Here is a 14,341-nt window from a genome sequence, read left to right as displayed (position 1 = left end):
AAAAAAACAAAAAAAAAAAAAAAAAAAAAAAAAAAAAACACATCAGAGGAAGAAACAAGGAAAGATTTTATTAGGGATGGAATTTTAACACAGTTTGATTGCTTGAGTTTACCTATATGCCTACTTTTAAAGTCAGAGACTGCATTTGAAAAGAAGAAAAGATGAGAGGTTTGACATCATTTTTATGTTTTGTAAAGCTGTTTCATCTTGTGGATTGACATCCACTTAGCCGGAAATAGTGAGTGGTTATGGATTCTGTAGGAAATGTCTTATAATAAATGGCCTGAGTGCGAAAAGAAGAGTGTTCATGTTGGAAGAGGGTGTAAGAGGAAAAAAATGTTTAGCTCGAGAACAAAGAACTGAAGAGAACCAAGCAAAGGAAGGATCAATGCCTACAAATTTGGACATTTAGGGCTTTAAAACTATATGTCCAAGATAGGGAACTTACGCCTGACTATGTAGGAAAATACATGTGTCTAATAATAATGAACGTTAGAGGCCTATGTGTGTATCTCTGTGTCAAAAGGGCTTGTTTGATCACGTGAGTGAACTTCAGGATTTATTTCATGCCTGCTACATGGCAGTTATTGCTAAAGGCCCTGGGGTATAGTCATGGACTAAAAAGACAAGAGCCCTTGCCTTTCTGAAGCTTAGATTCTAGTGAGAGGAGAAAAATAATTAAAGATGAAAAAATAAGAGAAACATATGTTAGATGATGATAAGTGTTATAATGAAGGGGAAGAAGGAAGGAAGGGCAGTTTTAGAAGGTGATTTGAATAGCGTGGTTGGAGAAGGCCTGGCAGAAAAGGTGATAATGGAGTAAAAATCCAAAGGAGATCAGGGAATAAGAAACTCACGCAGATTTCTGAGGGTAGAGCGGTCGGGAAGAGTTAGGAGCAAGTGGAAGGCCTGAAGGCAGGAGATGCTGGTCAGAATGGAAGAGCCATGAAACCTGGGCTGTTCTTTGATTCCTTGCTGTATCCCCCTGCCGAGAACAGAGCCTGCACCTAGTAGGGGCTCGGTAACAATTTGTTGGACAAGTGGATCTTGTGAGCGTTGTCTCGACAAGTGGATCTTGGGTTGTCTCTAGGATTCTACTATGGTCTTTTGGTGGGTCTACTTTTTGACTCAGGGAAAGAACGCACTAGAGATGGGCAGCCTCCCTGAGGTAACCTGTCATTAATTCATGGGCTAAAGAGAATGAAAGGATAGGGTGGAGACACCAGACTCTGAGCCTCAGGCTGCCACCTCGGGGCATGGATGGTAGAGGACATTAGCGAGCTGAGGGATCCAGAGGCTTCTGGGGTCCATGGTGGCCATGGAGAAGTTTTAGCCTCACTTTTAGATGACTCTTTCCCATGATTATTTTCTGGAAGCAGCACCAGCTGACTCCAGAATCAGTGAGTGTAGGGTTTTACCCTCCAAGGTTTTCGCTTGTTTTCCAGATCACCTCTTTTTTATGATTACCTGTCCCTTTCCTTCTTCCTGCTGTTGGCTAGCTTCCTGTAATACAAATCTAATCACTTTCGGGATTAAAAATCCCATTACCTACAAAGTTGATTTAGACCCTTGGGCATTCAGTCCCTCTGCAGTCTGGCCTCGCTGGCTGTAGCCACCTGGCTTCCCATTGCCCTTCTCACCTTTGGAAGGTGAACCACCTTCACTCCCTGCTGGCTGCGTGACTGCAGACTCAGCTACCATTTATAAAATGGGCCTGATATCAGATATGCCTGTTTCAGGTCTAGTATGAAAAACAGATGAAATAGTGCTGTGAGAGCCCTTTGAAACAGAAGTGCTTTGTAGACATACATTGTTATCCTGATGATGCTTACAGTCCATGCCAGCGCAGGTGCAAACTGGAGTTTTAGCAGAGGGAATAAAAGCAATTTAACAATTTGACCAGGAAGAATAAAGACTGGAATGCCTAACCATAGGCATAGGTTAATGCCTAACACGTGATCAGAACTAAATATTTGGGGCTTTTTTGCATTATCATATAAATTGGTGCCAGTTCTATGTTAGTCTTTGACTCTTAGCACGTATTTCTAACAGTTGTTCAAAAACTCCAGTGAAGATGTAAAAAATAAATAAATAATAAAATTGCAGGGGGAAAAGAAAAAACTTACCAGTAATCCGAAGGGTTACTTTAAAGAATTGCTCTCTGTCCCCTGACCTCTGATAATAGGAAAGTAATCATTGAAGGAAGCTAATGTAGGTATTCATTCAAAGAAAGCTCGATACTTAAAAGGTGTCAAGTGTAATTTCATGATTATACTAAAAGAAAGACAAAAATAACTCAATCCAGAAGCCAGAGCTAATCATTTTGGATTGTGCTCTTGTTTTTTTTGTGTGTGCTGGCAGCTTCCAGCATACAATAATGAGTTGTTCAGAGACTGCAGTGCATTTTTCCCATTGAAATTATGTAAACAGAGGTGTTGGCTGCTTCCAAGCAAGACTAGAGGTCTACATTGGCCTATATCTAAGTAAGCATTTTCCTAACCATCACCTCACAGTATATCCATGAGAAAAGTGTCTGAGGACCCCCTTGACATGATAAGGGCACATCTGTCTTCCTTTCTGACCTCCCCCACCAGCTGTGTAACAGAGGACACGTCCTCTGCTTGCCCATGCCCAGGCTGCTGTCTGAAGGTTGCTCGGTTCTAAGCCTCAGTCTCCCTCACTCCTTGAGGAGAAAGGAGTTATGGGCTCAAGCAATAGTGAGAGAAGGAAGGTGGGGGCTGGAGGTTTGCTAACCACTGAGCTGGTTCAGCATTTCGAGCTATCATTCTCCGAGTCACTGTGTCCACATCACTCTGAGGAGATTTTTACAAGAAGAGACTTTTACAAATTCCCCCATCTCTGAGATTCTGATTCTGTAGGTCTGGTGTGAAGAGCTTAGGAATCAGTAATTTTTAATAACTCTCCTCATGCTTCTAGAAATTGCTGAGTTATCACCATTGGCTAAATTAGGAAAGTAAGGGTTAGAGAAATTAAATGATTAAAATTAAACTACCCAGCAGTAAATGGCAGAATCAGGAGCCACATCCAGGTCTTCTGAACCTGGGTGCTGAACATAGCCTCAGAGGGTGGTATTTGACCTTTTAAGACTTACTAAATCTGTTCTCAAAGTCCAGTTTCTCAAGAAAAAAAAGTCCAGTTTTTCAGAAATTGTTCTATATTGGTAGATGAGTTTATTTTTACATAGGCATCTCTTGCTTTTCTAGTTTATAATTTTTTTTGGAAAAAACTTAATTATATGTCATATATTTGTAGTCAGATGAAGAGGGAAACAAACATCTCTTAAAACCCTGCCTCATAGCTGTATGGCCCAGCATGCTCCAGCCCCTGTCTAGGAATTTAAATGTTAGCCTTCTCATCCTATATGCCTGGCCTCCAACTCTCTTCTCTTTATCACCCTCTTTTCTTACACTATCAACAGTTTGAGATACAAAAAGAAGCTTCTATAAAGATTTGAAAACTGGGGAATAAGAGTACCACTCAAGTGCACTAAACGGGAAAACCATGTCATTGGGAAAGGGTAATGATTTAGGGAGAAGAGAGGCTTGGTAGAGAGGATGCTGGGAGAATCTCATGGGAGGACGGATCATGGGTCAGTCTACAGTGAAAGGTTCAGCCTGGAATGCTGACATTCCAGAGATGAGGAGGAACTTGATTAAGCTGTTCAGCTAGGCTTCATGGAGCCATTCTGCCTTGATGTTTTAAACAGTGATATCTGTTTCAACTTTTTTTGCAGATTGTTTCCACTGCTTTTATGTTTAGACATATTTTAATTTAATTTAATTTTAGATATATATCTTTATATCTATACTCTCTATCTTTAGCTATGTATTACATTTAACTCTTCACTCTGTATGGAATTTATTTTGATTTGTGCTTAACTGTTTCTTACAAATAGTTAACCAGTCATTTCAACATCAGCACCACTTACTGAATAAGATTTTCTCTCTCAACTTGTTTATACCACCCCCTCCTTTTCTTGTAAGAGGCATTTTAAGGTTTTACTTTATTTTGCCCTTCTTATAAGAATTGATTGGTGCTTTATTGATCTCCCTAGCTTCTCAAAAGGTGAAAATTGTGGGGAAAAATGTCCTTTGTTGTACATATCTGAGAACAGCTATTCACCTTCCCCTTTCTTTCTGTCATGCTATCTTGTTGATTAAAACAGGATAACTGTTATTGACATTTTAACGAGTGCCCTGGAAAATGCATTTCTACTGGTTATTTCCTGTCTCAGGACTTATAACACAGTGTGAGATTTTCTAACCTTCCCAGCTGCCAGAATGCACTGAAATATGAGTGTTGTTTGGCATTTTCAAAGAATCTGGGCGAGTTGGAGAAATTTTCCCACCAGGTGTTTAGCTATGCCTTTATCCGTGTACAACTTACACATCCTCTGAGAAGGGTGGGGTCACATTCTTCTTGGAGAATCTGGTCAAAGTTACAACCCCTCTCTTCCTCAGAAACAACGTGTGTACGTATGCTGTTTACCACAGCTTCCAGGCGTTACAGATTTGTGACCCTCACTTTTGTAAGGAGCAAATCCAGCTTCTTTTGGTGTGAGATGCGAGTAGCTCAGCTCTCACGTTTTGCAGAGTTCTCATCCACCTCAGGAGAGGAACATTTGGCTCTTCCTTTTCTTAGAAGAGACTGTCAGATGTGTGTGTAATTTTCAGAGTGACTTTAAATCCTGTTTCAAAATGGGATGAGTGGATAGGTGGGAGGGTTGTAGATGGATAGAAATGATAGTTTCTAAACGTTTCTTTCTGAATATGTTTTGGCAAATCATGGTTTTAGCTCTATTGGAACCATTAATGAATACTCCCTTTTTCCAGCCTCGGATCAGAGGCGGGGATCTCCTTTAGTTGATAGCCTTTCATTACATTAAGTCAAAAGCAATCCTCCTCTTTGCCCTCCAAGCTAAGTATCTCTGAGCACGGATCCACAGCTAGAGCAAAGGCAGGAGAATGTAGTTGTGAAAGTACAGACTTGGGAGTCAGACCACCTAGGTTTGAGTGCATTCCCCGTACTTGCTGGCTGGTGTCTTAGAGCAAATCTCTTAATTCTCTGAGTCCCAGTTTCCTCACGAGTAACAAGGCAATGGTAATAATACCCACCTTAGAGATGTTCTGAGAGGATTAAATGAGTTGATGTTTGTAAAGCATTTAGAGCAGCAGCTGGCATGTAGTAAGCACTAAGTGCTTGACAAATAAAGGTTCTCAACTGTGATCATTCAGTCATAAGCAGTTGTGATTGTTACTAATAATGAAGTGAAAATCTTGGCACTGTTTTTTTTATAAATTGGAGAAGGTTGAAGTGTATTGCCAAAGTAAATCTTGATGTCACTGTGATGTGTATTCCTTATATAGTTTATTACTGATTCCTCAGATTTTCCAAAACAACGTACCTAGAAGTGTCTCCATGCCAGGTATTACCCTGAGTGCTTTACGTGAGCCTTATTTAGCTCTCACGACAACACTGTGGAAGTAGGCACTATTTGGGCCCCATCGTGTGGAAGAGAAAACTGACTGACCTAGGGCTGGGGTGACTTTCCAGGTCACACAGCCAGTAAGCGGCGGTGCTGGGAGCCACACCGCAGCGAGCCTGACTCCAGATCTCCCTACTCAGAACCTTATACTGCCTGGGAAGACGAGGGGGAGCACTAGTGCTAAAAATGTTAGGGAACACACTGCCTGTTTTCTTCTTGTCTACTCAGTAATGATGGGATACCGTAGAAGTGTTCACCAGCCATTGATGGGGAACGGTCATGAAGGGCCGTTGTAGAGTCATTAGTGATAATTGCACTTTGAGTATGAGAGGGAATGTTTTGTGATAGGGGTGTTTCTTTACCTTTAAAGAGAGCAATACACCTTGTATATCACCTCAGCTACTTCAAAGGTTGTTGCAAGATGAAATGAGTTAATCCATGAAAAGCATTCTGTACATGACTGGCACACAGCAGGTGCTCAGTAAGTGTTAGCTGCAGTTACTGTTGTTGTCCTCCCTGTGGTGGATCCTCAAAGGGGTTCGTCACGAGTCTAACCTAGTTCCCTGAATTTTCAGAGGATAGACTCAGTCACTTAACTGATTCGTGGTGGAACCAAACCTTGCCTCCAGTCTAGCTTTCTCTGAGCCTGATGGCTTCATTTGGTAAGCCAGATCACCTTCCCCCCTAGTTCCCCCAGTTGCTGGAGACATTTCATAGGCCCTCCCTTAGGCTGGGAGCTAGATGTTGGTTTATCCCCTGAAATAAGTTCTACAGGGGATTTTCCTGGTGCAACTTGGGAACATCCAAGCAGGGGTTCAGTCTCAATGGTGATCTGAACTGTTTTACAAAGACACTTCATTTGAAGCTCACCTAGCACAGTGCTTGGTGCAATTTCAAAATTTGTAAGTTTTCTTCCCCACACCCTCCCCTTCTTTTCTGAGGTCTGGATGCTACTAATGTGTTAATGAATATAAAAACAGGTCTTTCAAAATTTGTTTACTCTCCTAGAGTATATAGTGTGACTACTTGAAGGTATCTGTTTTCCTGTACACATATTCAAGTTAAATTCACAGTTTCCCTACTTTGAAAAACAGTTTTCTTGGAAATAAAATGTCTAGACAGACTTTGAAACTGAAAAACTGCTGCTTTGCCTCAGGTATTTTTGCTTGAAAACTGATACTTTCATGAATACTTGATTTTTAAAACTTACACAAGATGAATGCCATTTCATTTGGTGTTTTAGTCCTTATGAATAGTGATACAGTTTTGGTTTTCAGAGAAAGTAAAACTTTTTCCCATTGGTGAAAATTAATTTTTATGACTTTAATCTCTACTTTTGTATTGTATGTTTAAATCTCTTATCGAATTCAGTGGCAGAATTCCAAAAGTGTTTCCCTTCCCAATTTTTTGTCACCTTCAGTCTGCTAAAGGCCTTACATATTCATTATTCAAGAACAAATGTGTTGCAGGAATTTTAGCAATGCCTGCTTATCAGTGTTTCTTTAAGGATGGTCTAGTGAGTTAAGATGGCCAGATGCTTTAGGTTAATAGTGATAAGTGCTTTTGGAGTCTAATTAAGAGGGCATCTAATTTGTGAATTTGAATCAGAGTTCTGTTATGATTTTGATGTATAATTGTGGACATATAATTTGGAGCTTCCCTGATTCCTTAGCTACAAAGTTATGATGTCAATAAAAGAAATTTGTGAATGAGAAGTTAGATAAGAATATTGTTTAATTTGTAACTACTATGAAAATAATCACGTTTATTTGATGGATGATGTTGACAGAAACAATAACAATATACTGAGGGCTTCCTCTGCTCCAAACCCTAGGCTAAGTCCTTGTTACGCTATTTCATTTCATTTCATCTCTCTCTCTCTTTTTTTTTTTTTTATGGTAAAGGAAAAACTGTTTTGCTGAAATCAGCAGCTAGTAAATTGCAGAACTAAGATACAGATCTTAGGCTGTCTGACTCCCAGCTCAGATTCTGAACCATTCATTTCTTTTTTTTTTCTCCATCTATTTGTATCATCTTTAATTTCTTTCATCAGTGTCTTATAATTTTCTGCATACAGGTCTTTCGTATCCTTAGGTAGTGAACCATTCATTTCTACAGCTTCTTAACTAGCACATTCTGGCCTATAAGCTGGGCTACCTTACATAGTATTTTCAATGAGTTAACCCGCCCCATGACTCCGTGAAGGAGGTAGACATGCATTAGCTCCATTTTACAGACAAGGAAACTGACAATTAGGAAGAATAAAGGACTATTCCAAAGTTTCACAATTGGCACAACTATTATCCTTCTGTATATAATAAATAAAGGGTTTTCTTATGTGCTCTTTTAGTGCCATTTTGGGACTGTGAAATTGTTTGAAATTTCATTAGAAATCTCTGTCATGTGATTTCAACCTACTGTGTGTATCATGTGGTCCTGTGATGACTCACAGAATCCCTTAAATGACTTTTTTCTCTCCCTTCAAACGAAATTTCAGCAGTACCACTGCAAAATACCAGTGTAAAATGTCATAAAACAGGTTATTCCAGCCAAGAATGTGAGGTGAGGACAGCTTTAAGTTGTTCAGTCACATTAAAATCAAATCAGTGATGGGAATGCTGGCAGCCGTTCAGAAAAGATGTCTCTGTAGCACATTAAAAATTTTATGCCCTAGTAAGGATGATCAAGAACATGGGCATATTTCATATCTGTGGCCACAAAAAAGTAAAAGGGACCAATTCCGTCACAGTGTCAGTGCCAAGCAGCACATGACTCTCCTTGGAATAAATATGCACTTCTTAACTTTTCCAAGGATTTTTAATTCAGTTTATTTATCATAAACATTTTCCCAGTTTAGAAACATAAAATTTATTAAATAGTTGTAATTTTAAATATTCAAGGACTTGTTTGTGACATTGCTACTTAAATGGGTACAAGAAATTTCATTGCAAGAAACTGTATACTAAAAAAAAAAAAAAAAAAATGTATACTGATCCCTGTAGCTGACTTGTCATGTTTAGTATTTTCCTTTTTGCCTGCACAAGAAGAATAGCTTCTGTAATGTGAATTTAAATGATATATCAATCTAATAAATGTGGTTGGCTTAGCAAGTGATAAGCATAACTAATTCAATTTAAGTGCCTCTTATATAAAAATAATGAACCAGTACATTAAAGATTAAAAATGTTAATGCAATTAGCAAAAATTAGTATTCAACGAAGAAGCATGTTTCAGTTTTAAGATGGATAATATATCATTCAATGACAAGATAAGGACTGAATTCAGGTATACTTTATTCAGTTGATGGATTTATTAAAAATAAAATAAAATGCTTTATTTGAAGAAACTTTGATAAAATGATATATAATATGTGGATGAAAGATAACCCACGTCCTCAGGAACTATGGAGGAAACCAAGGCTTGAGTGACTTAACAGGGATTCTTAGAACATAATATCACCTGACTCCTTGTGGGAGGGAGTGTAGCGCAGGGGGGAGCACAGTGAGCATGGAACCTGAATGGAAATGGATTTGCCTGGATTCACTTTTCAATAAAATGAGCATTTGTGGTTTGGGGACACTGACGTCAAGGGTATGCAATAGTGTCAGTATTTGCCTTCGTGTCACCGTGGCGTGTTGGCGCTCTGCTCATTTGCAGGTGGATGGCAAGCATTCCAATGAGGCAGCCTTGATCCTCCACAGGAAGGGGTTTGATTGCTGCTTCTCTAGCAGAGACACGGGGCTGCTTTGTTCCACTAACCAGGGAAAGGTGAGCTGAAAGCTTATTTTTGCTTGTTGAGTTAGTGTGCTTTGAAATCCTTACTTTCTGCAGATAATCTTGACAATGAGATGTTTCATTGCCTCTTCGCTGACTCATTCCCCTCAACTTCAAATTAGTTCAAGTTTCCCCATCTTAAGAAAGCCCTTTCTTAACGTTCAGTCTCTTCTTGTCACCATTAAAATGCATAGGCAAACATGTACACGTTTGAAGGCAGTGTCCTCATCGATTCTTAGGTCTTCCATTTCCAACCTCCATAGCACCTTCTTCCTGCCCACCCCCTCATTTCCACCTCTCTCGGACATGCTCATGTATGATCCAGTTCAGGGGTGGCAAACCCAAGTCCTACAGGGGCCAAGACAACTTTTACAGTAACTAAAGTGGGGTGCTGGCTTGCAGTATGGGAAGAGAGGGAGCAATGAGACTGTGGCCAGTGGGATAACTCAACCGAAGACCCCAGGGCAGCTGTACTTAGCTCCAGTCAGTTTCCCCAGGGGAAAGATGCAGGGCTAGATCTTCTGATTAAGCAAGATTTGCATATGAGTCCACACTCTGCAGACCAAACAGATCTCAGGCTGACCACTGCTTGGTGGCTGCGCATTTCTGACTTCAAGTCGGTCTTGCTGAGAGTTCTCATCAGAGAACTTTCCTTGGAAGCAAATGAACCTCCAATCTTATGCCTGTGGCTCTGAGCTAGCTGTAACTACAAGAAGATGCTTGGGCTGATTCTAGCACACTGGTGGGTCTCCTCCACCAAGTCAGCTCAGGGGACCCAGCTCTTCTCCCAAACCTAATAGACATAGTGTAGACCAGACTCAAGTGATTCAGTTCCAGCCCTACAAAATTAGTATGTGCATAGGACCCAAAAAGAAAAGAAAATATAGTAGGGGGGCCTAAATCTGCTTAGATAGATAAGCTTCTGCATTTCTGTTGCCTCACCCTGTATGTGTTTGGTGCTAAGAAAGCACTGACATCTTTGTTTCATTACATTTGCACTCTCCCTTATTAGTGATGATCTGAGAATACTTGCTTGTGAACATTTGTACTCAAACATTAAGGCATTGAGTCTTTAGGGGGTTATACGATCCAGAGAGACATATTAGAATAACCTGCTAGAAGTGAGGACAGTATTTTCTAAACAACCTCCCCACCCTATAAATGGGACTCACTGACATGATGGGCCTTCCTTGTGGCAGCCTGTGTCCTATCTCCCGGCTCTTTGGGCACAGGGAATATGATGGATAAGCACCACTGTTAGGGGTAAGTATTGACTGAAAGAGGATATAGATGTGTTTAAAGCTTCTTGGCCTATAGATGTCCTTTCTTTTATTGAAAACATGGCCCCTGCACCTGATGTGTTCTCAAGCAACAGAAAAGGAATCCAGAGCCCATGATCCTCCCGTTACAGTTTCCTGTGTCTCCCTCCAGGGTTAGTCTCCACGTTCAAGTATGTAGAGGTGGATTTAATCTCCCTCCCCTTCCCCTTATTTTTCATTAAAAGGGAACTTCAAACATACTTTTCACTTTTTCTCCCACTGAATATATAGATGCGCTACTAATCTTTCTTCAAAGTTGTTCTAAACGTGCAATTTTTTTATCATTTACTTTTTAGATATTGGTACAGAAACTTTTTAACAAGTTTACTGTTGTAAGTCTCATACCTTCGTCATTATCCTTGATGCATTCACCTCCAGACGCCCGAAATATAAGTGAGATCAACTTGAGTCCCATGGAAATCAGCACATTCCGAATCCAGTTGAGGTGAACCTGGCTTTCAGATTTGGATTGGGAAGCATTGGCTTTTATACACTTCTTGGTTTGACGTGCAATAAAGAAGCACATTATTTTAGCTTCTGGCTACTGTGAGGACATGAAATCTGTGATTTTTTTTTTTTTTTAACCAGTACAGTAAGAGAGGGAAAAAAAAAAAGCCATGCTATAAACTTTTTTTTTTTAAGTTCCTTCCATGAACTACCATCATCAGTATGAATTGATGCAACAAACAAAGAAATGTCTAAAGACAACCTCTCAACAGATTGTATCTCAGGTTAAATGTTAACTAATTATATCTGTGTTGGGGGTTGTGAAGAGATTGTTGTAAGTATTCATGTTGCTGACCCTTTGTTAGTCTTACAAAAATACCCATTTTTACCAAAATGGAATAAAAAGCTGGTGGGTAATAGCTAATGGCCAAAATGGTTGCAATCATTCATACATGTTAGAAAAATTTTATGTGTTGAAATATGTGGAAAAGTGCAATCCGTCAACCCTTATACATAGTTGACTATGTGTTTTTCTACCACTTGTACCACTTGACCCCTCCCCTCCTACCCTTTGTAAGTATTTCCAGAAATATCAGATTTTGAATCATTCAGTAGTAGACAAAGAGGCATATTTTCATTACTTGACAGTGTGGGATAGGTGCAATTTATTCCATTGTCACTAAAATAGAAGAAGCAATTCCATAGGTACCATGACCTCTTTTAGGTACCACAAGGTGTCTTTTTACGCAGCTCATTTGAATACAGATGTTCTGAGAAGGGGTTTTCTATTTTAAAATTATCGTATCAGAATAAATGTGCCTTATTTTTTTATAAGTCTTGTTAAATCTTTTGGTGTCCGTATTATGGTTGGGGGAAGGGAAGAGGCTGGGGGGAGGTGGAGGGGTGGGTACTTTCTATGACACACATAAATTGTATAATTTTTGCCTGACAATGCTGGCCACGTTCTGATCTGTTTCATTAAATTTGTGGTGATGTTACTTTAAACATTTTGACTATTTGAATGTACTGAGATGTCAGAAAACAAAAGAAGGAAGAAAAATATTGTTAAGTAAAATATGCTGCTGCCAAGGAGACTGCAACGTGAAGCAAGGATTTTGTAACATGCAGAATCCACATGCTGTTTCCATTTCACAGGAGTTCACCATTTTGAAGAGAGAATGCTTTAAAATAGACCCTGTTTTAAACCCACTTACATGTAGCTCATCATAATTTATCTTATTAAAGAGTATGTTTGTTCAGTGAATTCCAGACTTTTGTACGTGCTAACCTCAAAGTGAAGCTCTAAACCTATGTGCCATTACAGTATTCTTTTTAAAATTTATTTGGGATCATCGTGAACTTGACATTAAATTAAAAGCAACATTAGCAACATTTAGAAGATTCAGTTTTAGCATAGAAAGGATTCCTGACTATATGCACTTCTGAAAATTCTCTTTGTGTTAACTAATAGATTTAGTATTGTCTGACTTTAAACTTCCATTATACCTCCTGCCATTCCAACATCTTCATACAGAAATAAAACACAATTTCTATGTTATCATGTAGTCTGATTATCATCTGGATTTTCAGTCAGGATGCAGCTCCTAAGATTATTGTTATGTTAAATTCATAAACTTCTTTCTCCTTTAATTATTAAGGAAACAATACTAGTGTTGATCGAGATACTACAAGGGAGTAATTTCATGCAATAAACATGTACTGTAAGTTTCCTTCCTCATTTTGGGGGGATAAACAACTTTAAAAAAAAAAAAGCTTCCTTTTGGTGGACATCTACAGATGTTAGGATTACCAGAAGCAAATCCCAGGAATGAGATCAGTATTTTTGTTGCGTCTTAAATGTAGAAACTTCCTATAGGAGTTCACTGTGTTCTGTGGTTTAAGTGGGTGTGCTTAATTGTTCTGGAATTTCTGATCAATTGAAATAAAAAAATCTTGATGCAATAATAGTGGTTTTGCCACTCCCGGTTGTTTGAGATGGATCTGTCCCGTGTTTGGTTGGGGTCTTATTCAGTGTGTGTTGCCACCAGCTGCTCACAGATAAAGCAGAAATTCTCTTTTACCAGCAAGTTTCTGCTTTTTATTTTTAGAATAAATCATCAGGGAAATGAAGAGAGGATGCTTTTGCTTTGGGTTGTGGTCAAGAACTGATTAAATAGTTTAGTGACCCCGGCACACGCTAAAAATCATACACTTCAGTTGTGATCTCAGTGGCATATTTGTTTGCTTATTACATTTATTATTGCAGATGTTCAGTAGTTCATTACTTTCTCTTATTTTTTTTCTGAAAATTTAATTTGTGCTTATAACTACAGTGTTTGAGAACTCAGCATCCTTGTTTTCTACAAATACTGATTAAAACAAAATGCTGTAAAATGTAAAACATTGTAATTACCTTCCCATGTCTTTGTTGTTTTTGTGCTGAAATGTTTTCACATTCCTTTTTCTGGAAGAAATTCTTTGCTTTCATTTTGATTATGTTGCTTACCTTGAAATCAATAGGTTTTGATATTTTCTCTTGGAAGATTTTATATCTTTTTGGGAATATGTAATATATCTAATAAAAGATAAATATTATCATGTACATGGTCCTCTAGAGTAGTTCTTAAGTCCTATTTTGTAAACAAGATATATTAAAACATTTTGAGGGGTAGGGTGGAGGTGTGAGGGCTTGTTCTTTCTTCCATTATGAATGAATCGCTCCTTCTTCAGTCCATTCTAGTTAGAAAAGATAGTTTTAGCAAGCAAGTAGCAGGCGGGGGTGATAGTGAGTTTCACGTCTGGGTTTGGGGTCCGCTTTGAGGTTGGAGTCCAGGAACCTTCCCAGGAACGCCGTGCCTGTGGGACCTTCTGAACCAATGAGCAGGGCGAGATTGTGGTCACATTCCATTGTATTCCAGGATAAGATGAGAGTAAGCCAAGATGTGAAATGAAGGTCCATGTGAGCTGATCCGGAAGGTAAGGTGCGTTGGAAGAGTGGAATCTGGAGACACTCTGCCAGCCTGCTGGCCCAGACCAGCACACAACTTAGTGGTTTGGGGGGAATTCCTTCAAAGCCAGGAGGTCGGGGAGGGGGAGGGATAAATATCCCTGAGGTACATATGGGTTACCCAGGCAAATGATACATGCTGACTAGGAAGTTTGGACTTGTTTTTTTTTTTTTTTTTTAAGGAAATCAATTATTTATTTTATTTATTTATTTTGCGGTACGCGGGCCTCTCACTGTTGTGGCCTCTCCCGCTGCGGAGCACAGGCTCCGGACGCACAGGCTCAGCGG

At 39.3% G+C, this 14,341-nt stretch overlaps 1 protein-coding gene across 1 annotated transcript in view; it reads left to right on the top strand.

The window, feature by feature from the left end:
- MAN2A1 (mannosidase alpha class 2A member 1) overlaps positions 1 to 12,310 on the top strand; it is a 161,666-nt gene extending 149,356 nt beyond the window's left edge. The window contains exons 21-22 of the mRNA XM_024743371.1: positions 9,164 to 9,274; positions 10,896 to 12,310. Of these exons, the coding sequence (XP_024599139.1) occupies positions 9,164 to 9,274; positions 10,896 to 11,048 (264 nt within the window). The 3' untranslated portion in view covers positions 11,049 to 12,310. The remainder of the gene's footprint in view (positions 1 to 9,163; positions 9,275 to 10,895) is intronic.
- The last annotated feature ends 2,031 nt before the right edge of the window (positions 12,311 to 14,341 follow it).

The sequence above is a fragment of the Neophocaena asiaeorientalis genome, unplaced genomic scaffold (genome assembly GCF_003031525.2).
Source record: "Neophocaena asiaeorientalis asiaeorientalis breed wild unplaced genomic scaffold, Neophocaena_asiaeorientalis_V1.1 scaffold26, whole genome shotgun sequence".
NCBI classification, from domain to species: Eukaryota; Metazoa; Chordata; class Mammalia; order Artiodactyla; family Phocoenidae; genus Neophocaena; species Neophocaena asiaeorientalis.
This window is presented reverse-complemented; position numbering and strand designations above follow the sequence as displayed.